Below are 24,505 nucleotides of genomic sequence, written 5' to 3' on the forward strand. Positions count from 1 at the left end.
AGGAGGGTCACTTTGGACTGCATGATCAAACCGATTGTAACATTTTATAGCACTATGACCAACTTTTCCACATACTTGGCAAATGGGTTTTGAGTGAGGTAGAGATGAAGTGTGAGATGAAGGATTCGGAATAAAATTTGTGGGGGAGAAGGGAGTAGTGCGCCCCCTACCATGGCCTCGATAATTACCGCGATTTTTTCCACGATAATTACCACGGCCACGCGTAGAAGATGTGAAATTAGTAGAGAGATCTATGGAGTGAGGCAGATGAGAAGAATGAGATAGGCGATTTTCATGGATGAGGAGAAGACTATATAGTTCCTCTGGAGATAAGGGATCAAGATGAGTGGTAATTGAGGTGACAAACGCATCATAGTCACTACTCAGTCCCACAAGTAAGCTGGAGACAAATTTAGAAGGGGAAAGGGGGGTTCTAGCAGCACCTATAGTATTGGATAGATGCTTGACTTTCCAAAAATAGTCCGAAACAGAGGAGGAACCTTTGGAGATGGTAGCAAATTGGTAACGCAACTGGATACAAGGGAATGAGATTGTGATGCAAAAAGTTTATCTAGAGTAGCCCAAACATCCCTAGCCGTGGAATATCCAATGACCTGAGCAATGAGATTATCAGATAGGGAAGAGATAAGGGCATTGAGGATGATTTTGTCTGTTTGGTTCCATGTGACAAACAGACCAAATCATCGGATAGAAGATGGGGGAGGTGGGGAAATTGACCCATCGACAAAATGAAATAAACACTGGCCTTCCAGATATGGAATCATCTGAGCTCGCCAGAGAAGAAATTTTTCATTTGTAAGTTTGACAGAAACAAGATGATTGAGATACGGAAGAAGGGGGGAAGAAGAGGTGGAGTTCGGAGCTGTGGTGATTTGCAGAGGAGGATCGTCGGCCATGGTAGACGTTAGTCTATAAAGGCTCTCGATACCATGTGAAACAACAAATAATAATAAAAACAGAGTTTCAAATATTCCACTTCAATGATATTGAATTCTCTGTACAATGCTTTATTTATAGAAGAAAACATGCTGAGATCACTCTGGCATTTGTATGAGCACATGGTGTGTTGATTGCCTAATGGTAGCTGTAAAAGTTTGTTATAACAGAGAGAAAGTTCCTCGATATAAACAGAATTGTGCATACATAATATTCTCATATTACAACAAAAAATGTTTCCAGAAGATTCTTTTAGCTAGGGTGGTTTCGGACTTTCATGTGCAACTGACTTTGATTTGCTTGATATTTCATTTGAGCCAGAAGATGACGTGGCTTGATTGCTAACAGAAATACGTAGAACTATTCCAACGTTTGGGAGGCCATATGCCAACTCTAGATAAGTATGGTTGATTAGATTTTAAAGATCTGAATTCTAATTAAGGCCCCGTTTGGAACTTGAATTAAATTGAGATTGATCAAATTTTAAACTAAGTCTAATATTCAAATACTCAACTCTTAAATCACTAAACTTATCTCAACTCAAAATCTTTTTACACGTGAGACCCATAATTTTTTTAACTCAACACATCTTAACACATGAGATTCATAACTTTTTTCAACTTCTCATAAATATATCAATACTCATCTTAACACGTAAATACATTTAAATTCATCTTATATGGGTCTCACAAAACTCATTCTATCATTTTAATTAACTACTATTAATAAAAAATTCAATTTATTTAAACTCAACTCAACATCAAAATAGAACTCAAGAATCAAATGGAATAATGCATGACGCGGTTGGCGGGGAATGAGTGGTATAGTACTTTGGTTAACAAATTGGTTAATTAGTGACGTCCTTTCCATTTCATTAATTTGATACCAACCATTTCTATCCCTATGGGAGTATATAAAATAGTTGACATATTCTAAAATATTGAAGTAGAAAAATAATGAAAAGTTTAGTGATAATTTTTTTAATGTTAAACGTTATACTCTCCTAGACTCTTGCTCTTACGGTAATGTATATTTTTTCTCCTAATTCTTTTGATGGAAAGTAAGGAAATTCTCATTTTTATACTACTGTTTAAACTTTGAATGGAAAATGAAGATGGAATTTTCAAGAAAAAATACACCAGATTTGCTCAAATTATTACTCAATTTGAAATCATTTCCAAACAACCACTTTTGACAAGTGTCCTTAAACTTTTTAAAAATTGCAATGTACCTCATTTTTCCTTTAGAAAAAATAATAACCCTAAAATTCTAAAAATATGTCAAATATATATGTTTTTTAAAATTTGAGTGGGTTTTTTGTGTTTATTTGATTTTTCTTATATTATTTATTGTCAAGTAAATTTAATTAATTAATAAAAAGAATGAATGAATGGTAAAGATTAAACAGAATAATAATTCAAATAATTCAAAGGGATTGACTCAAGTGGTGAAAGGCTTAGTCTTGGAGTATCACTTTCTTTAAAATCTATGATTCAACATTTCATGATTATAAATAATCATTTAGGACTATACTCTCAGATGAATAGCAAATAATTTAACCAATTTTATATAGAAAATTTTTTAAAAGTGCAGCGCACGGGACTGTAGTTTATTTTGTAAGAGTGGATCTGAAGGTCTCTACCTTAAAGGGTTTCTTCGACATAGAAAAAAAAATACACAGAATAACAAATTCAAATACAAAAATAAGAAAATAAACGGGAAACAAGAGAATAGCCGAAAAAGAAAAAGGAAAAGAAGACTCAAATGGGTCGGCAAGGCCGGGCCGGGCCAGCGGGGCAGCTCGGATTAGGGTTCAAGTGAAGTCCCATACCAAATTGTACAAACGATACCTCTGCAAATCTCTCTGTCTCTCTCCGATTTTCTCGCTCTCTCTTTCTGAAAGTCTCTGTACTTCTCGCACTTTGGAAGGAAAATTTGGGGGAAATGAGCAGTTGGAAGAATCTTCTATTACGAATTGGCGACAAGTCTCATGAGTACGGCGCCTCTACCGACTTCAAAGACCACATTGTTCGTACCCGCCCCCCCTCTCTCTCTCTCTCCCTCCCCGTCGCGTATCGTACTTTTTCCGGAAACCCTAGTTCACAAAACACTATTGCGCTGTTATACTGCCAAGTCGCGAGCTCTCTCTAGTAACCTAATGAAGCAATTATCACAAGCTTTGCACCTGATTGATGAATTTTGGAATTGTTTTTCTTTTCCGACTTGCAGGAAACATGTTTTAGTTCACTTCGGAGAGAGCTGGAACACTCCGAGAAAGATATTTTGGATGTAATGTTCACTTTCTTTTTAGTACTAAACGTGTACCCTCTCCATTGCTTCAATTAGTAAGGAAATGATGAAAAAGAAATGGGCTTGATTCCTTTTTTAGTTCTCCAGATATAATTCTCTTATTTAGGTTTTATGTTGACTCTTTGTTTGCTTAGTGGGAAGATTTTGAACGAGAAGCTAACCTTTTTAGTTTAGCAGAAATATCAGGAGACTAGGGTTGGGTTTTTTGGTCCAGAATGTAGCATGTAAATATATTGGTAGACTCTGTACTTTTACCTGCTGGTTGATCACTTGAAAAGTATATGAAAATCATAGAAATATCACACATTGGAAATTTGAAAATGTGTTCGAGCGTATTCTATATTTTGATTAATGGTAATGCCAAAGGCCTGTGGCCTGGTTGGCATTACCCCTAACCTCCAAAATGGAGGTCTGGAGTTCGAACCCACCCCACCCACCCCCCCCCCCCCCCCCCCCCCCCCCCCCCAAAAATGTATCAAAAAAAAAATTAATGGTACAGAAGAGCTCTCGTCTTCAGCATTAAGTCCTATTCTCCTTCTCTTCGTAGTGGTTATGGAAGTTTTGAGTACAATGTTGTGCTACAGTGGATATGTAACAACCATTGGAAGCCCAAGCCACTTTTGGACGTATATCCCAAAAGAACTAGTAAAGTCTACAATTAGAGCCCCTTGGAATCATTAAAAAGGAAAAGACCTTCTCCCTCCTGGACAATGTGGGATCTCATTCACCGTCTCCTATGTTCAATCAGGGGTATTACAATCTTCATCCTTAAAATCTTGATGTCCTCGTTATGCTCTATTGTTGTAGATGGCTTGGCTTAATTTACCTTTGACTGGGGATTGGCTCATATACCACAAGTAATGACTTAGGGATAGCACCAGACATATCTGCATTAGAACCACAAAAAGATTAGTCAATTTAGAGCTTCCTAGAGTCACTCATAAAGCTGAGTTTCACCAAGTAACTAACGTGGAACTTAGCACTCACGACTATCTTTATAATCTATCCACTTTGTGAAAGATATTCATATTCTCAATGTGGGACTGGGGTGTTACAAGGTTGTTCTTGTTTTCGAATTCAAGTTCCATGCTCAACAGCTTATTTCTTTGTTCTTCTGATATCTGCATAGATCCTGTTTTTGTGTGTTTATTATTCCAAATAAGAAAATATTGTTTAATACTCTTTGCTGCATCACATACTGATTTTATTGTATACATCTGTTGAGGTATTTACTTTATTATTTTCTTCCACACAGTTCCTTGTTCAATGTGTTGAACAATTGCCTCACAAGATTCCTTTGTATGGGACATTGGTAAGTGCATTTCATCATTTTTTCTCTCCTTTTGCTTTTATATTGTGTTCAGGAAGCTCTGTTATGTTTAATGTTTGTGTTTGTAGGACTAGATATTTTTGTGTACCAGTTATAAAAACGTCGTTAAATTTCAGATATGAAAGATGTTTGTAATTATTAGTGTATCTGTCTGTGAGTGAGGAAGAAGGGTTTGCTTCCTAGTTTTGTATGACTCTGATTTCAATATGTTGAGCACAAGTATGAGATCATTAGTTTTTTCTCAAAAAAAAAACTATGAGATCATTAGTTGTGTAGTTGTAATTAAGTTATGAACCTAAAGTGAATGAAAAGAAAATATATGCCAACAATAATTGGGTCTTGTTTAAACATTTAAAAGTACATCCTCCATCCCAATTTTATATGTCTTGATTTGAAATCAATATTTTAAATTCCGTTCTGGTGATCACTCCAGTTTAAGTACTGGAATGGAATATTTTAGTGCCAGTGCGTTGCAGTGTATCATTTCGGGATTAGCTATATGTGATTAATAAAAGAAATATATGTATATGTAAGTGTGTATCATATATGTATTTGTGTGTGTAAATATATATATATATATATATATATATAGAAGAATTGAAGATTTCTAAAATGAATATACGTTGAATATATTAAAAGAAAAGGTAGAAATATTTGCGTCAAAAGATAATGTTAAAAAAATCACAAACTTGAGTTGAGAGAGAGGGGGAAAAAAAAAGAAACAAGGAAAAAAATTTAGAGCTGAGAAATTATTAAAAATAATGAGATTTAAAAAAAAAAGAGAGAATGAGGGGGCATATTCAAAGTTACAAAAAAAATTAAATTATCTAAATCCTTTTTAGATTTTAAAGTTACAAGAATGCCATCTAGATTTAAAATTTACAAAAATGCCATCCAAACTCATTTCAAAATTGTTACTAAAACAGTTTGGAATGGAATGTAGTCCACAATTGGCCGGAATGGGCCGAAATGGACCCCCCATCAGGCCGAAATTTGGAATGAAATGGATTAAGAATGTATAGTATATCGGCTAAGGATAAGGCACGGGAGCTGGATGGGTTCTCTATGGGTTTCTTTCAAGAATGCTGGGATGTGGTAAAGGAAGACATTATGAAGGTGTTCCAAGAACTCCAGATGGCTGGAAAATTCGAAAAAAGTTTAAATACTACTTTCATAGCATTGATCCCCAAGAAGGTGGGGGCTAAGGAGGTAAACAATTAGCTTAGTGAGTGGTGTACACAAGATCATCTCTAAAGTGCTAGCGAACTGGCTTAGTGAGGTGGTAGGGAAGATTATCACTAAGCCTCAACATGCCTTTGTTAAGGGTAGGCAAATCCTTGATGCGGTTCTTATTGCGAATGAGTGTGTGGATAGTTGAATGAAGGAAAGCGTTACTGGGATCATTTGCAAGTTAGACATGGAGAAGGCATATGATCATGTTAACTGGGATTTCTTACTTTATCTTCTTGGGAGATGTGGTTTCGGTGTGAGGTGGAGGTCATGGATCCGATGGTGCATATCAACGGCTAAATTCTCTGTGTTGATAAATGGTAGCCCAGCTGGCTTCTTTCAAAGTTCGCGAGGCCTGAGACAAGGTGATCCGTTGTCGCCATTATTGTTTGTTGTTGTGATGGAGAGTCTAGGTAGGATGATTTCGGCTTTGACTCGTAATGGCATGGCGAAAGGTTTTTCGGTTGGAAATCTGGAGAGGGGCATTATTAACATATCTCATAAATTGTTTGCAGATGATACTCTTATCCTTTGTGATGCAGATCAGAATCAGGTGTGGGCTTTGAAGGAGATGCTTCTTTGTTTTGAAGCAGTTTCTGGGTTAAAAGTGAATTTTGACTAGTCCGAGATGGTACCAATTGGAATGGTGCCTAATTTACAGCAATTGGCTCGTTTGTTAGGTTGTAAGGTAGCTTTCCTCCCATTGATGTATTTGGGTCTTCCATTGGGGGTAGGGGCAATATTGTCCCTCCTGTGGGAGTTAGTGATTGAGAAAATAGAGAGAAGGTTAGCGAGTTGGAAGAAAATGTACTTGTCGAAAGGATGTAGGCTCACATTGATCAAGAGTACTCTTTCTAACCTTCCTACCTATTTTTATCTCTTTTTCCTATTCCAACAAGAGTAGCAAGCAGTATTGAGAAACTCCAACGCAACTTTTTGTGGGGTGGTTTGGGGGAAGAATTCAAATACCATCTGGTCAAGTGGGAAATGGCTTATCGTCCTATATCCAGTGGTGGTCTGGGTATTAAAAATGTGAGGACTTTCAATCGGGCACTTCTTGGTAAATGGTTGTAGAGATATATTCGGGAACCGGAAGCCTTGTGGCGAGGGGTGATCGGGTGCAAATATGGTGATATATGGGGGAGAGAAGGGGGGGTGGTGTACTAAAGAAGCTAGAGGAGTTGATGGAGTGGGGTTGTGGAAACATATCAGAAGAGGTTGGACGGTCTTTCTTCGGCACACCCGCTTTTAGTTGGGGGATGGAACCAGGATTAAATTCTGGCAAGATATTTGGTGCGGTGATACGACTTTACAAGAGTTATTTCCCTCTCTTTTTTAAATTGCCAGCTTTAAAGAGGCTTCATGAGATGAACAGTTTTGTGGATTTTTACAGTTTCCTGTAAAAATCCCAACAGGAAGACGGGTTGTGGTGGGTCCCTACCCGGAAATGTGTGTTCTCGGTTCGTTCATTCTATAATGCTCTCTCTCAAGATCCCAACAGTCGGTTCCCCTGGAAAAGGATATGGAGACATAAGGCTGAGGGGCAGCTTTCTTTGTGTGGACAGCTGCTTTGGGTAAGATCCTTACAATTGATAATTTGAAGAAAAGGAGGGTTATCGTAGCATATTGGTGCTTTATGTGTAGGGGAGGGGGCGAGTTAGTAGATCATCTTTTGCTACATTGTGAGATTGCATGGGCTTTGTGGGATGAGGTGCTTAGTAGAGTAGAGTTGGGTTGGGCCATGCCGGGGATCGTGGTGGTAGTCTTGGTATGCTGGCCCAACATAGGAGGTATGTCCCAGATATCAATGGTTTGGAGGATGATCCGACTGTATATCATGTGGTGTTTATGGCAGGTGTGGATCGCGCGGACATTTGAAGACAAGGAGCGATCGCTAGAGGAGTTGTTGGCTTTATTTTTTAGTACACTTTGTAATTGGGCCATAGCTGTTGATTTCAATGGAATGGTCCTTCATGATTTTCTTATCTCTCTTGCGCCCGCTTAAAATGGCTGTTTCTTGTATATATTGGGCTAGGCCTATTCTTTGAGTAATAAAGTTTTGTTTACCTATTAAAAAAAAAGTGTATTGGGTACTACACTGGAAAGGAAAATTCAGGCCATTCTGCCGTAACAAAACAGAATTCAAAACTATTTTTGAAATCCTAGGAATATTAAGTGAGGGAAAGAGATTTTTTTTTTGATAGGTAAAAAGAAGTTTTATTGATCCACGTAAATAGGCAAAGCTTGAGTACATAGAGAGTATACGAGAAAAAGCCTAATTACAAAACTACATGCTACGCATAGTAGCATACAAATCATTAAGACCCGTTCCATTCCATGCAATAGAAGAGGCCCAAAGCAACAAAGTATGAAAGAAAAAGTCCCTAAAGCTGTTCGGGGAGCGTTTCCTATCCTCAAAACGGCGGCCATTTTTTTCCTTCCATGTGCACCACATTAGGCATAAATGTATCATCTTCCATACAGCAGCAATTTGGCAATTGCCCCTAATCCTTTGCCAACAAGACAATAGGTCTATCGCCCTCTTGGGCATGACCCATGCAATGCCAAGCCTCGAGAAGATTGCATCCCACAAAGCCTCGAGGGAAAAAGATATAGTGATCTTCCTTGCTTATTCATTGTTTTATATTGTGTATGGGATGAAGTTTGTTGAGAATTTTCCTTGGTTTCTAAAAAGGATGAAGGAATATAGAAGATTAGAGAATGTATGCATTTTGGAAAGTGGACTCTCAATTTCAAACATCCAAACAAAGAAACTGAAGACACTTAAATTTGGGGGAAAGAATGTAATATCTATTAAATGCAGAAGTTGAGTCGTAAATTCCCATTCTTCATTTTCTTTTTCTTCTTTCTGTTTTTTTGGGGAAAATTAAAGCTTATTTAGTCTACTGTTTGGAAATGTGTGAAGTTATTGTTTTATTTGGAATGATGTAGTTACTCTAGTTTTCATAAATAGGACATAGAATTGCTTTAGAATAGGACATAGAATTGCTTTAGACTCCTGGCTTGATGAACCGAAGATTATATCTCATGAAAGAAGCAAAAGAGTATGGTTCATTGAACTATGGAGTATCATTCAAGCAACAGAACAGTAATTTGTTTAGATTAAGAAATGTAAAGCCTGGAGTTTCTACAGAACATTGAACAACTCTGCAAACAACATATCTGTCTCTAATATGTCATTTAAATATCTGTTTCTTATTGCAGGCAAGAAATGCAGTGTCATATTCTGTATTTTGCCTCGTTTGTTTTCAGAGATGAGATGAGTTGAGATTAAAGTTGAAAGTTGAATAAAATATTATTAGAATATATTGTTTTAATATTATTTTTGTATTGGGATTTGAAAAATTTGAATTGCTTATTTTATTTTGTGTGAAAATTTGAGAAAGTTGTAATAATTAGATGAGATGAGATGAAAAGTTTTGTGAAAGTGCACGAGTTAATTTTCTGATGACTATGATTGTATTTCAGTTTCGCATTTGAACTATTCTCCTAATAGATCTTTCTCCTCCATAGCAAAAATCACCTCTTCTTTCTCTCTCTCTTCAGGTTGGCTTGATGAACTTGGAAAACGAAGACTTTGTTAGGAAATTAGTTGAGAATACTCAAACTAATCTTCAGGTGAGCTAGTATGTGGCTGTCACAGCTTGCAAGAATACCTTCCTATAGTAATTTTGCATCCTACATGCTCTGCTATCAAACTAAGGTTGAAAAGTAAACTGAATATTGGATTGTTGCCATGTAAATGATCTATGTCCTCATGTTGTTCTTTTGTTTTTTGTTTGTCATATTTAGTATCATAATTGATGTTATAGAGCATGCCCATATATGTTTCCAACTGCTCCCAATTTGACATTCATAATTGCTGCTATTGCTGTGGAGATTATGTTATGAGGGTGTAGTTGGACGTTTGGTTTGGAAATCATGCTTGGATTTGGCCAGAAGTTAAATTCTTTTGGCTTGCTTTGGAGTATAAATCTGAGAAAAATCCAATGGGCATTGCTTGAATGGGATTGGGCCAACAAATACGAGGCATGATTTCAAGGCTGACCTGATTTGAGTACAACTCCATGAATATTATTTGTCATTCTGGTCCAGTTCAAACTTGGCCCAAAGCCAGACCTGGAAATGGAGTATTCCCCTGAAGTGGATTAGACCTATCTGTTTCTTGGTACAAACTTTGGGCTTGATGGGAGTTATTGCACCCCTATAAGTTGATGACTCCCGCACATGCTATGCTATACTTGACGGTGGCTGTATACCCATGGCGTTGTTGGATCAGTATAAGGGACTCTTTAGGGAAAACTGTGTTAGCAAATTTGCTTTTGATTTTTCGGACTCCTTTTCTACAAGCAAGCTATGAGTGAAAGTTGGAGTGGAAGAGCCATGTCTTTTTTTCAAGTACGCGTGCATGCTTTATACCCCTCCTTTGGGAATTGGCCATCGAGGTCTGACATCTAGTTCCCTCATCCTCCCTTAGGAAGGAATTGTTCTCTCAAATGCTGTCCTCATGCAGTCATCAAGGGTTTGGCAGTATGTTCCCCGCATATGCACCACATGAAATACAAAGAGGTCATCCTCCCAATCTCTAAATTGTTATGGCTACCAGGTGGACTTTGCCAACAAGTCAACAAATCCACTGCCCATTGGGGCATGACCCACTCAATCCCATATGAAATAGTGCTGCTCATAAATCCCTAACCACCTCACAGTGAAGCAGAAGACGATCAATTTTTACTCAGCTCTGCGTACACATGCAGCACCGGTCAACTACTGCGATGTCTCTTTCTAAAGCTATCCAATGTTAAAATCTTCTGCATGGCTGTTGTCTAGACAAAAAATGCTATCACTGAAGACTCTTTTTAAGTTGTTTTTTTAAAAAGTTCATTTTTAGTGAAAAATCAACCAACCAGGTCTGATATCTCTTCCAAATTATGATTTTAGCTCCCCACTAATGAAAACAAAAATCTCTTTTGAAATCCTGATTTATTCCAAATATTAACTGGATTGCTGCATTTGGTTACATTCATTTCTCTTCTTTCTCTTTAGATTTGGACAATCTTTTTAATTCTCTTTCGAAATCTTTTGTGCACACCCTGTCATGTGGTTTCTCCTATTCTCAAGAGACTGAATGGTTATAAGACATTCAATTGGATTCTATTCACATTTCTAATCGTAGCAGCTTGCTTTATATAATTTTACCTTTATAATCATTAGAGGTGGGGGTGGCTACTTTAGATTCATCATGGATATCATAGTGACTTCAGCTTTATCATTTCTGTATAAAGATAGAGTTTGCCAATAAATGTACTTTTGTCATAAATAATTTTTATAATAATATGATGACTTGGGGAACCTGATCTGGCTTGATAGATGTAAGCTGCTGAATTTTTTGGCATGGCTTGGCTGCCCAAGATGCCGAATTTGTTACCCAATCCGATTCAAGCAAAATAGATTTTACATCATAAGTTGTTCTTTGATGTTTTTGCTGAGGCATAGAAGCTCTGTGAGATGTTATTTTATTTTTTTTGTCTTGTTTGAATGTAACTTTCTTGTTCTTTTTGAGGGACTATTCCTGTAGATAACCTGTTTTTTTCTTCTCTCACTCTGGTTAATGTTCAGGATGCCCTTGATTCTGGAAATTGCAACAGAATTCGTATTTTGATGCGGTTTCTGACTGTGTTGGTATGTAAACTTTTCTCCTAGAAATTACATACCCATCATTTATTGTGATGAATGATGATGAGCCAATGGCAAATGGAGAAATTCAATTTACCTATAGTGTTGTTCGATACATGCATTGGGAAACCCTTTCATCTTAAATGGATATTATGTTTCTTTAGTTTTTATTGTAAACCGATGTTAGCCTTACCATTTTGTTGGATGGTTATTAAATGGAGATATATGTCACAGAGTGGATACCTCTCAAAACAAAATGGTGGAAAAATATAAATTAGATTTTAAATTGCTATGAAGTGCATTGCTTCATACTCTTGGGTCTGTGGTTGGATGGTTTATATTTGCATTTTCCGCTTTTGTAGTTATCAATAGGAGAATAAATTAGGCTCAAGAAAAAGAAAAAATCGATGGTATAAATGAAGTTTATTGTTACCATGACTTCCCATATGCTTCACTTGTAGACTCTGTAGCACCCATTTTTCTGTGACCATTTCTTGGTCGATTCTTTCGTGTAATAAAAGATCTTACTAAGATGACATCTATATCCACCACTGTCAGATTCCAGTTTGGAAGCATGAGAATGTAGATAAAATTTAAATGGTCTATTCATGTTCTTGAACATGAATATCTTTGCTTTAGCTGTTACTAATCTTGTTTTCCTGTGCTGAACTTTTTGGCATGATATGCTTCCATTTACAGATGTGTAGTAAAGTTCTCCAACCCAGTTCTCTAGTTGTTGCCTTTGAAACGCTGTTATCATCAGCTGCCACAACAGTGGATGAGGAGAAGGGAAATCCCTCTTGGCAAGCATGTGCAGACTTCTACATTACTTGTATTTTATCCTGTCTCCCGTGGGGAGGAGCTGAACTGGTGGAGGTAATGTTATTTCGGTGCTGCACATATAATCTGCTGATTTTATGTGGCATTTTGCTACTTTACCTTTCAAAGAAATATACGATTCCATCAAACGTGAATCTTGGGTTGTGTCTGTATCATCGCCCTTAAGTTCTAGATATGTCTTTCAGAATCTACGCCTCATTATCAGCATTATCAACATCGTCAATCTTGAGTACTCAAACTTGGGTATTTTATACTGGTGCTTCTTATATTTTATGTTTATTTGGCTGATGGGCATATATGTCATAGCTGTGGATGAAGTAGGAAAAAAGGGGAAAAATAGGATTGTTTGATAAATTAAAATGCAATCCTTATTTAAGAAAAAAATGAAATTGAGGATCTACAATTATCTTAGTTCTCTGCAGTCAATCTAGATACACACCGATCAGTTCAGAGCACAAGCCCACTATGAACAATCAAAATTATTATATTGTAATATGTCTACCATACTACTAAGAATGAAGAGGGTTTTGGAGAAAATAAACCTTTGTGGTTAAAAGTTTGCATGGTCTTTCTGGAATGTTCTTGGCACATGTTAACTTAGATTGCATGGAAGTTTATTGTGGTTCTTCCTGTGTTCTTCTGGTCTTTTGTTTTAATTCTCTTGAACATTAAACTCTCTCTCTCTCTCTCTCTCTCTCTCTCTCTCTCTCTCTCATTTTGTGACATAGCACGTTAAATGCAGCAAGTTCCTGAGGAGATTGAGAGAGTCATGGTTGGTGTAGAAGCTTATTTGAGCATCAGAAGGCATGCTTCTGACCGTGGCTTATCGTTTTTCGAAGATGATGATGAAGCTAAGAATGGACTTGGTGAAAAGGTATATTTTCTTACCATAAATATTTATTTTCAGGGAGTTTTAATTGTGTTTTTTGGGTCATCAATCTGTTCAGTTTTCTTTTTGGGTGAATTGAGCAATTTTATTAACAAACACAACTTCATTTTTTGTTGTTTTTATTGCCAATTGTTCCTTTGTCTCTAGGTCCACATAGTTATTGGAGATGTTGTATACAGATATTTGTTGCTTCTGCTATCTTGCAAAAGTTTGTGAATCTCGAGTAGCCTAAAAGAGGATCCTGCAGAAGAAGTCCTTTGCTTTGGCAGCCATTCCCCATCTTTTTGTTAGTTTGTAAAAGGAGCAATTTTTGATTTTGAATAGTTAGATGTTATAGTGAAAATTCCTGTGTTTGAAGCTGTTTTAATGTCTATGAACCAAGGGTCATTGTGGACTTCAAAATTAGTGCCTTGCTCAAGCTTTTTAACACTCAATTTTAGTTATGTTATGATCTTATAAAAAGAAGAAGTTATAATTGTATACGTATGATTCTATTTTTGCAACAATTATTTTCTTGTTTCTCCTTGGACTTGCATCTTTCTGCTTAAACTATCTTCTTTTATTTTCTTTCATCAGGATTTCTTGGAAGATTTGTGGAGTCGGATACAAGATTTATCCAACAATGGATGGAAACTTGATAGTGGTAATGGTGTTTTTCTTTTCTTTTTCTAGGTTGTGACAATGATAAGTAATTATTGGTGCTCGTTAAACATTAATTATTAATTATCTTCATCTTTTTTTTTTTTAGTTTTTTTTTTCAAATAAATAATAAAAGTTTCCTTAAAAAGCACTGAAGGCACAATCCAAGTACATAGGATATGTACAAGAGGGCTACATCTCTAGAAATAATATCTGTTTCCTTTGTATAATTCAGTCCTTATTTTAACCATTGCCTTTTGGGAAATAGTTCAAGTCGTGGGAGGTCTAGAGGGAGGGCAGGACCAGTATAATGAAGCCTTCCTCCATCCTTGTAGGAAGTGGTGGAGTATTAGTTTCGGGTGTAGTTTGCAGAATGGTCCTATTTAGCTTCTAAGGGAGTTTCGGGTGGAGTCTTAGTTTTGTGGAAACAAGAGGTCAGGTTAGTTAAAGTGATTTGGTTTGCTGGGGGGAGGTGCGTTTTGTACCAATCGGGCTTGGTGTATATTGGATGGACTTACTGTTCATTAGCGGTTCTCTATTATGGGCTAGGTGTTCTCTCTTGTATACATCCAGTGTACTTGGTTATGCATGTTGATATTAATAAATTTTTACTTGTCAAAAAGAAAAAAAAACCATTGCCTTTTGCATTGTGTGATTTCGGCCACCAAATCATTTATTTTTCTGGTAGTATTTGGACACATTTAGTTTTCAAATGTTTTCATGATTTACAGGTAATGTACTAGTAATAATCAATAATGACTTTTACCAGTTGCAGTGATTTAATTTCATGCATTTAGCATGAAATTGTGGAAGGACTCATACTATAGTTAATTTATGACAGGAATGCAATATTGAGTGTGGTTGTTATACTTGTTAACATCTCTTCCCCTGATATGTGTTGGTACTTCTTTCACTTGTCAGTTCCTAGGCCTCATCTTTCATTTGAAGCTCAACTGGTTTCTGGTAAGTCTCATGAGTTTGGGCCCATTAGCTGCCCTGAGCAACCCCATTCACCTTCAACACTTTCTGGGATAACTCATGGTAAACAGAGGCACGAAGCAGAGCTAAAGTATCCTCAAAGAATACGCAGACTGAATATATTTCCTGCAAGTAAAGCTGAGGTAGCTTTCGATGGAAGATGTTAATGTTTCTGTGTACTATTATTCTCCTTTTTCATATTGATGTGTATATATCAACCCTTTGGTTCTTAAGTTGTTTGATTTTAAAATTATTTTTTTTTAGGAAAAATGAATCTTTTTTTTATAAGGGAGACACCTAAGCATTATTAACAACTGATGCAAGAAAGTCATGGATACTCAGTCCATTGAAATCTATCACACTTGACCAATGGAATAAAGTGTTGATCAAGAAAATTCTAAGCTCATTCATTATTTGATCCTGATCTTCAAAGTTTCTTTCCCTCCAAAGACCCTATCATAGGCATATTGGGGCTATCTTCCATATTGTTGTGATTTGTGGATTGCATGAAGACCTCTCCAATTTGCTAAGAAGGCCAAGCAAACCTCTTGGCATAACCCATCGTAGCCCCACTCTTGCAAAGAAATCATTCCATGAGGTCGTAGCTACCTCGTAGTGTAGTTGATGGTCAAAGGTCTTCCCTCTCATAATTGCACATACAACACCAATCCATCGCAATGATCTGCTGTTTCCATAGATTGTCTATAGCGAGAATCTTCCTTAAGGCAAGCTGTCCATACAAATAAAGCTGCTTTAGAGGTGTATTAGTCTTCCAAATGCTCTTCCAAGTAAATGAACTATTATTTTGCATACTAATAAGGAATTGATTTGAGGAACATACTGTAAACTTCTCATTTTTAGAAAGGCACAGAAGATCTTGTTAGCAAAAGATGCTAACAAGATCCTTACTATAGACAACCTAAGAAAACATCGGATCATGGTGTTGAATTGGTGTTACATGTGTAAGAAGAATGGGGAAATAGTAGATCACTTACTTGTACACTGTGAGGTGGCCAGAACCATGTGGAATGATTTTTTTGTGGGATGGGTCATCCCTAGAAGGCTGGTGGGTTTCCTAGTAAGTTGGAGTGGTCTCTAAGCAATCCACAAGTGACTGCAATTTGGAAGATGATCCCATCCCTATATGTATGTGCTGATGTATTTGGAGGGAGAGAAATGATGGAAGCTTTGAAGGTCGCAAGAGGACAGTGGATGAATTGAAAGCCTTTCTTTTACAACCTTGTTCCTCTGGGTGGGGGCAATAGATTTTAAGGGGCTTTAACGCCCATGAATTTCTTTTTTTGGTTGTAAAATTTAGTCAGGTATTACACATGTATTTGTCCTGTGTACTTGGCTATGCCTATTACCATGAATAAAACTTCTTGATTACCTATCAAAGAAGAAAATAAATTTTAAGGATCAAGAATGGATAATAGAGAAGCTCAAAACTCTTCTTCAACACTTACCTCTTGGGCTACCCACAGAGTGGTAAGGGCGAACTTGTGTGCATGAGCCTCATGTCACAGGTTCGATTCCCTCTGGGATCAAACTGCGATTTAAGTGGGAGGCCATGGCGGTGGGTTGCTGTGCTAGTCTCCTCGGAGGGTTTAGGTTCCATGGGTGAGTCCTAAAGGTTTTGTCGTGGGATGGTTTCCCCCGTCATTAAAAAAAAAACACTTTTCCCTCTCTAGACAGTATTCATAGATTTTAATGGGTTTACACTCCATGATTATTGTATATCCTTGGAATGAGCCTCTGGTCCTTTTCTAATGAGATGATTATACCTATGAAGAAAATGCAAATGAAAATCAGGTTGTTTTTTGATTGATACCTATTGGTTTCTGAAAGAATGGAGGATTTTGGTTGTCTTTAAGGAACTAATCTTGTAATTTTTTTTTTTAAGTGAACAATTGTATTAATAATAATAGGCATAGCCCAAGTACATAAGAGGTTATACAAGAGGTAACACCTATTTAGGAAGAAGAAATGGAAACAAGAAAATCATGAAGATCAAGGTCATTGAAATCTACAGTTTTGGCCCATAGAAATGAAGTTCTAGCAAAAATTAATCTAAGCTCCTCTAATGAATGCTCCTTGTCTTCAAACGTCCGGTCATTATGCTCCTGCCATAAGCACCACAAAATACAAATAGGAACCATCTTCCACACAGCTGTGATTTGTGGAATACTGCCTAGATTTGTCTAATTGGCCAAAAGCTCAACCACTGTGGCAGGCATAAACTAGGCTAGCACTAACCTTCTTAATACATCTTCCCATACATCTCTAGTAACCTCACAATGCAGTAGAAGATGATCCACAGTATCACCACTTATTTTGCACATACAACACCAGTCCACTATAATCTTGTAACCTTTGTTTTGGTCACTCACATTTTGAGGTTTTTTTATCCCTTTTTCTTGTTTTTAATGTTTGCAATTTTGATGCCAATTGACATAACACATTTGATATGTCTGCAAATGGTAACAGTTTTTGATATTTAACGCTATTTATTCTTTAATTATAATTCTATTCACCAGTACTATATTACTTAATATTGAGTTTTAGCATGCCATCATTGAAGTATTTAACTTTTTATTTCTGTAAAATGAAAATTGTCACAGCATTTGAATGGTGATTGATTGATGCTACGATTTTCTGTGCTCTCTCTCCCTCCCTCCCTCCCTCTTGAATGACAGGACCTACAACCTATTGATTGGTTCATTGTGGAGGAGTATCTGCTAGATGTGCTTTTCTTCTTCAACGGCTGGTTTGTGAATCACTAGTGCCAGTTATTTAATGATTGGATTGATTTTCTTATCCCGTATAATGTACCAATCAAAAGAATAAATTAATCAATTTACAAAATTTCTATAGAAGAGAGACCAAGATTTGCTTCTAAGCACAATGTGTCGGGATACCATGGTACGAATGTTGGGTCAGAAAGAGATTTCTAAAACCTAGAATGTTTCTCTGAATTGGTAGTTTGTTTCCTGACATTTTCTGTTTGTTTATGCTGCATACATTTTTTGCTCGTAGTTTCAGTTTGTCCAATCTCTGGTCTCTAGATTGATTTGTTTGGCCTATACATTCTTTTTTATTTTGTTATATTGTAATTTTTATTGTCCCTGTATCTTGGTTCATGCAAAGCTAGTCGGAAGGAATGTGCTGCATTCATGGTTGGCCTCCCTGTGCCTTTCAGATATGAGTATCTTATGGCGGAGACAATTTTCTCCCAGGTATGACTTTTGACCTTACCATCTTATCATGCTTTTGATATTTTTTTTCTTTGGTAAACAAAAAACTAACACGGCTGTAACCCAAAACAACTGGACTGTACAAACAAAATTACAAAAATGTGCTTTAAGCTTGCTAAAAAAAGGTCCCAAAAAGCCAGCTTGATGCCCCACCTCACTTTTTTCTTCAGGTTGGTCTTGACTTACAAAAAGGAAAAAAATTAGAAAAAGGATTTTTATTATGTTTATAATCTGAATTCAATTGTTTGAGTATAGTTTTAGTACTTGCATATAACAGTTTGGTTTTGGAGAATGTGAGACTTAAATGATACTTTGTCCTTTGCAGTTACTCTTGCTACCACAACCTCCATTCAGGCCAATGTACTACACCTTGGTTATTATTGACCTCTGTAAGGTACTGCAGAAACTTTATTTTAGTTTAGAACAAATCTTACCTTGTTGGAAGGAACCGATGGAAGGTCTAAAGTCTGTTCCAAATGCAATTAAGATTTTGCTGCATTTTTTATTGCCTGACTATGACCTTTTATTCTTAGGCTCTTCCTGGGGCCTTTCCTGCAGTTGTGGCGGGTGCAGTTCGTGCTCTTTTTGAGAAAATAGCTGATTTAGATATGGAATGTCGGACGCGACTCATCCTTTGGTTTTCACACCACCTGTAAGTTTGGCTTTCAGACCTTAAGCAATTTAATTTCAGAGTGTGGAGTTTATTGATCATTTTTTGTTGCACTGTGAGGTGCCTAGTTTTTATGGGCTTCTATCTTTTGGTTGTTTGGGTTAGCTTGGGTTATGCCTCTTTGGGTGGTAGATCTTTTGAAGATTTTGAAAAGGAAGTTTTCTTGTTCTCAAAGTGAAGCATTGCAGTCTTGTAGAAGGCGGTCCCGTCGCTTGTGGTGTATATGGAGAGAGAAATAACTGGAGTTATTTGGATAGCAGAAACTCAAAAACTTCTTTATTCGATCCCTTTACTATTGAATGATTGCTCACTTTGGTTCTTCTATTTCCAGTTTTCTGGACTTTTTTTTCCCATTCTATTTCTTGTAGGCATTTCTTATGTGTACGCCACTTGTACAAAGGCAACACCTTTTCATCATGTGTATACGTGTGTGTTTATGTAAAATCTGGTACACACTGTCTTGTACAATTATTGTTTACCATACTAGGATTAGAGTCCATTGCACTAGAATCAAGGAATACTCTTTTCTTTTTTCTTCAATCATTTATGTTTGGGACATTTCCAGGTTAAATTTTAATTAAGAGTTCATGAGACTAATTGCAGACTTGCTTTCAATCTATGTTCACATGACGAGAACATAGGCTTTTAGAACTATGTTTGCCTTCCTAATTGATACTCCCATGAAAAAAATGAACACATTCTTTAGTTGGTTTGTGTACATTTTGTGATGGCATCCTAACCATGCAGGTCAAACTTCCAATTCATCTGGCCATGGGAAGAGTGGGCTTACGTCTTGGACCTTCCAAAATGGGCCCCACAACGTGTGTTTGTCCAGGAAGTTTTGGAGAGAGAAGTCCGTTTGTCATACTGGGACAAGGTGAAACAGGTAATTCATCCTGCTGTCGGCTGTTTAAGATGGTTGTAATTGTTTCCTTTTAGACACAGCCTCAAGACATGGTGGTCATAAAGTGCCTACAGACGTAAACTTCAATCACTACAATATAGGGCAAGCCTTTTTTATTTTACACTGCACCCTGTGCATCCTATGCCTCATCTGATTAGATTTTGACCATTTTATTAATTTCTTAATAAATGCTTGTGTGGACATTTCTCTGGACTATCGTTGCATAAATTAATCTCTCTGCATAGTCTTTTGAAAAACTATTGTGATCAATTATAAACAGATTTTCCACAAATTACCAGTTTTGTATGGAATATTCTGCAGAAGTTATTTTTATTGAAAGGAAAATGATCAACTTACAACCCTTTTACAACTGTTTTTTAAAACTTTATTTCAAAGGGAGGGTGGTTATGTATAATTGAAATTATTTTTTAATGAAATGACACAATCACATCGGTTGGCTATAAAATGAGTTGTAAAATAGTTGTAAAAGAGTTGTAAAAGAGTTGTAGGTATATTATTACCCTTGTTAAATAGGGTATTATAAACACAGTTTGTGTCCATGGTGTCACTTATCTGACATATTTCCTTCATAATTTCATTTAGAGCGTTGAGAATGCACCTGGTTTAGAAGAGTTACTTCCCCCAAAGGGTGGAGCAAACTCTTGTTAAAATAGGGTAATATAAACACAGTTTGTGTCCATGGTGTCACTTATCTGACATATTTCCTTCATAATTTCATTTAGAGCGTTGAGAATGCACCTGGTTTAGAAGAGTTGCTTCCCCCAAAGGGTGGACCAAACTTCAGATTCAGTGTGGATGGTGATACAGAAAGAACTGAACAACATGCACTTTCTGTGGATCTTAGTAACATGGTGAAAGGAAGGGCTGCTGCCCGTGAAATAATTTCATGGATTGAAGAAAGTTTGTTTCCAGTTCATGGTCTGGAAGTAACTCTCAAAGTGGTTCTGCAAACTTTTCTTGACATTGGATCGAAAAGTTTTACACATTTAATCACTGTCTTAGAAAGATATGGTCAAGTAATAGCAAAGATATGTCCTGATCAAGATAAGCAAGTCATGCTTATAGATGAGGTGGGTTATTACTGGAAGAATAATGCCCAAATGGCAGCTATAGCAATTGATAGGATGATGGGATACCGGCTTATATCTAATTTGGCTATTGTGAGATGGGTCTTCTCTCCGGAAAATATTGAGCAATTTCATACGTCTGATCATCCTTGGGAGGTACGTTAGAATTTCTGTAGTTTTTTGTTTCCATTAACTTGATGCTTTACATATATTTATTGAGTAGAAAACTCCCTTCAAAATAACTTCTACAAAAGCCCCCCCAAAAAAACTCAAAATTATATTGAAACAACTTTTCAAATCTACCTTCCCACTTTTTACCAACCCCAATACAGATCAGATCATATCTTAGCAGATTTTTGTTCAAACAATTCTCAAAACTTTGACAAAACCTTACAAATTCTACGTTCTCAAAACTTTTCTAAAACATTCTCAAAACATTCTTGACATATCCTAACCCAAACATACATATATAACTTGCCCTAATACCCTGTAAATAATCCAATTATGCTATTTCTTGCCGGGTTTCTTGTCAACAAATTCTCATTTTCATGTCTGATTGTTCCATCTGAGTTGATATTTGCCTTATGACGTGATCTATGTGCAGGTTGTACAACATACAGAAAATTTAAATTGTTGACTTGATTTGCCTCTCTCTAAAAATGCAGAAACCTCTTCCCCCAAATCTCTTAAACTAGAAAGTTTTGTTCAAACGAAACTGCTTTTAGACATGTTCAAACGAATACTTGCATCTTAAAGTTGCCTAAAACTCTTGTTTTATAGACTTATCTTTTTTGTTCTACCGTCTACAGGTTCTAAGAAATACGGTTAGCAAGACATATAACCGTATCTCTGATCTTAGGAAAGAGATATCGTCTCTTCAGAATGGTATTGTATCAACTGAAGAAGCTGCAACAAAGGCAAAAGCCGAGTTAGAAGCTGCCGAAGCAAAGCTTACACTTGTGGATGGTGAACCTGTTCTTGGTGAAAATCCTATGAGATTGAATCGTTTGAAAATGCGTGCTGAAAAGGCAAAAGAGGAAGAGGTGTCAATACGTGAGTCTTTGGAGGCAAAGGAGGCCCTTCTTGCTCGGGCCATTGATGAAAATGAGGTATTTGAGTATTTATCTTCCCCCCGGGGAACCCACCTTCCCTTCACAGACGCACGCCTTTAATTTGTTATTGTTCTTTTCACTTAGTGAAGCACGTATTATCATCTGGAATTAGGTGCTATAATTAAAGAAATTGTGGAAGCTGGAAGAAGATTTTGATTGATTATATATTGGTGGCTAAAAGCAGGCATTCTTTGCTCATGCTTTTGAATGATTGTGTGAAAATGGTTCCTTTCATTATTGTTAGACGATGATTTTGCTTCCTGCCACTATACTTGAGTGACATGAGGAACACATTTCTGATTCTTTCAATTCCAGTCTCCAATCATCCTGACCTGGTAACATTGGCTAAACGATGGTTTTTATGTACAGTTCAGGCCCTTTCCTTTTCTTTTCATTTTTTTTTTTTCTCTTTGCCTTGGCATGGAAAATGGGCCAGAGATACACGCCTTGTATTGGAGATTTGTGCTCAGCATGCATGTCGATTGAGCTTACTGTTACTTGCCTTCTGTTATTTATTACTGTTACTTGCCTTCTGTTATTTATCCTACGGCGCATCCAAGTCACATCATTTGTTACTTCCTAAATGGAAGTGTCATTTACAAAAGCTTACAACATTAAACAATTTTTCAAGCTTCAATGGCATGGCTAGAAAATACGTACTGGTCGCTGCCTCTTGATTTGTGGTCACCGGCAAGGCGTAGTGGGGTTGAATTTTGAGAATAACGCTGATAATCTTGGAATAGAATTTTTTTTGTTTCCATTCCTAATTCAGCACTGCCTCACACTTTATTTGCTTATACAATGATTTGCAGGCATTGTTCGTTGCTTTGTACAAAAACTTCTCTAATGTATTGACGGAACGCCTGCCTGATGCATCTAGAGCTGGAACATTGTGGGAATTAAAGTCTGTTCGTGCAGATTCAATGTCGGTTGACCTTGAAGAACCATCAGCAATGGAGGTGGACAATGAGAATGAAAGACAACAAAAAAGGTTTCCCTCCCCAACCAACCCAAATAATAATAAAAATAATATAAGGACAAAAACTATCTTTTGATGACTTCTTATCTAATGATATTCATGTGGAACTATACATTATCAATGTTGTCTTATTTTTGGCAGTCAATCAAATGGTGGAAGGACCAGTAGTGATGGCTATAACATAGGTGAAAAAGAGCAGTGGTGTTTGTCGACTTTGGGCTATGTCAAGGCCTTCTCGAGACAATATGCCTCTGAGGTAAATCAAGTTTCTGGCATTCCTGTTAGCTACTTTCTTTCTTGATGAGTCTGTCAGAGTTACCTATTCCCATTTTTTCTGTTCTCATTTTCTTAACTCACACAGATGCAACACATTTCAGCTAATGGAGTTGCATATGTTCGTTATTGCTACATTATGGCATATATATATAAGGGTTAAACTATGTTGGGGTGCCACTCAATCAAGATTCATTGGGTCACCCATTTTCACATATGGTGATCTGTTTTGAAAATCTTAAGTATCCACTATAGATTAAGGAGTTCGTACAGAAGAGATGAAGGGATAACTAACGATTGGGTGGCCCGCCACCAAGATTCATTGGAATAGTGGGATATAATATAAAGATTCAAAATCTTTTAAAATAAATATATAAACTATAAATAGATATTATCTAAATTGTGCATGAATTATTAAAGTTGTTTCTTATGGCAGATATTTGACCCTTTATAACATTTTTTTTTCCTTTTTGTTGCCACTTAATTGTTGGTGAGCAGATATGGCTATACATTGAGAAGTTGGATGCGGAGGTATTAACCGAGAATGTGCATCCTCTCTTTCGAAAAGCCGTTTATTGCGGACTTCGTCGGCCAATCAATTAGGTGTGATGTGATTTATTGCATGGGGAAGCAAATCGGAATGAGTTGATACATTGCTGGAGACTACTTCGCTTTATTAAAATGCTCTAACATCTAGCTGAGGCAGATTTCTTAGGCAAAACCTTTACCTTTTTTTTTTTTTTTTAATTGGTGGCTTGTTTTCAAAGATAGATAAATATGTTAGTTTACAAACCAGAAAGTAGTATAGAAAGCAACTTTGATTAGAATTAATGCGGATGTGTATATTATACATGGAAAATGATTCATTGAATCGTCTGCTTCCTTGTGTTAGGAAGGAATATTTACTATGTTTGATGGGGGCCATATGAGTATCTTTCAATCAAATTCCATCCATTCCAACTATTATAGGTTAAAAAAAAAAAAAAATTATTTTTGGTCGGGGAAATTAGTCTTCTCACTTGACTTGTACATTCTATTGGCTATGAAAGGGAAAGGAAAAAAAAAAAAAAATCAAAACAAGCTCTTTCTGTCAAATCAAACCTCTTATAAGAGCTTTTATATTTTGAGTAAGAGTTTTGGCGTAACAATTAACAAACTCTTTCCATTTATTTTCTTTTTATTCTAAAACCTCTATACATCACACTGTTTATTGGGATAATTTTAAAATATTTTAATGCATGGCGTTTGCGATTGCAAAAATGTTTTAGAGACCGTTTGGATAATTAAAGATTATTTATGTATATCAGGAAATAGTAGTGAAATGTTTTAGATTAAGATGTTATATTAGGTTTTGG

At 36.5% G+C, this 24,505-nt stretch overlaps 1 protein-coding gene across 1 annotated transcript; it reads left to right on the forward strand.

Annotated features, from left to right (window-relative positions):
- Positions 1-2,688: 2,688 nt before the first annotated feature.
- On the forward strand, positions 2,689-24,058 carry LOC122291795 (nuclear cap-binding protein subunit 1). The gene is made up of 19 exons (XM_043099772.1): positions 2,689-2,985; positions 3,187-3,246; positions 4,523-4,579; positions 9,395-9,466; positions 11,468-11,530; positions 12,224-12,400; positions 13,107-13,238; positions 13,830-13,896; positions 14,814-15,013; positions 17,567-17,637; positions 18,022-18,106; positions 18,450-18,518; positions 18,658-18,776; positions 19,542-19,680; positions 20,442-20,942; positions 21,596-21,895; positions 22,711-22,889; positions 23,019-23,133; positions 23,649-24,058. Exons 1-19 carry the CDS (start codon positions 2,902-2,904, stop codon positions 23,751-23,753), a joined length of 2,595 nt encoding a protein of 864 aa, XP_042955706.1. The 5' UTR covers positions 2,689-2,901; the 3' UTR covers positions 23,754-24,058.
- Positions 24,059-24,505: the final 447 nt, after the last annotated feature.

This window comes from Carya illinoinensis, chromosome 13 (genome assembly GCF_018687715.1).
Source record: "Carya illinoinensis cultivar Pawnee chromosome 13, C.illinoinensisPawnee_v1, whole genome shotgun sequence".
NCBI classification, from domain to species: domain Eukaryota; kingdom Viridiplantae; phylum Streptophyta; class Magnoliopsida; order Fagales; family Juglandaceae; genus Carya; species Carya illinoinensis.

Bases quoted from the DNA above. Each gene is read 5' to 3' on its own strand.
- LOC122291795 (XM_043099772.1), top strand. From the start codon at position 2,902: ATGAGCAGTTGGAAGAATCTTCTATTACGAATTGGCGACAAGTCTCAT. The intron at 3,247-4,522 runs GTAATGTTCACT...TCTTCCACACAG, and splicing joins CCGAGAAAGATATTTTGGAT to TTCCTTGTTCAATGTGTTGA. The intron at 20,943-21,595 runs GTACGTTAGAAT...TACCGTCTACAG, and splicing joins CGTCTGATCATCCTTGGGAG to GTTCTAAGAAATACGGTTAG.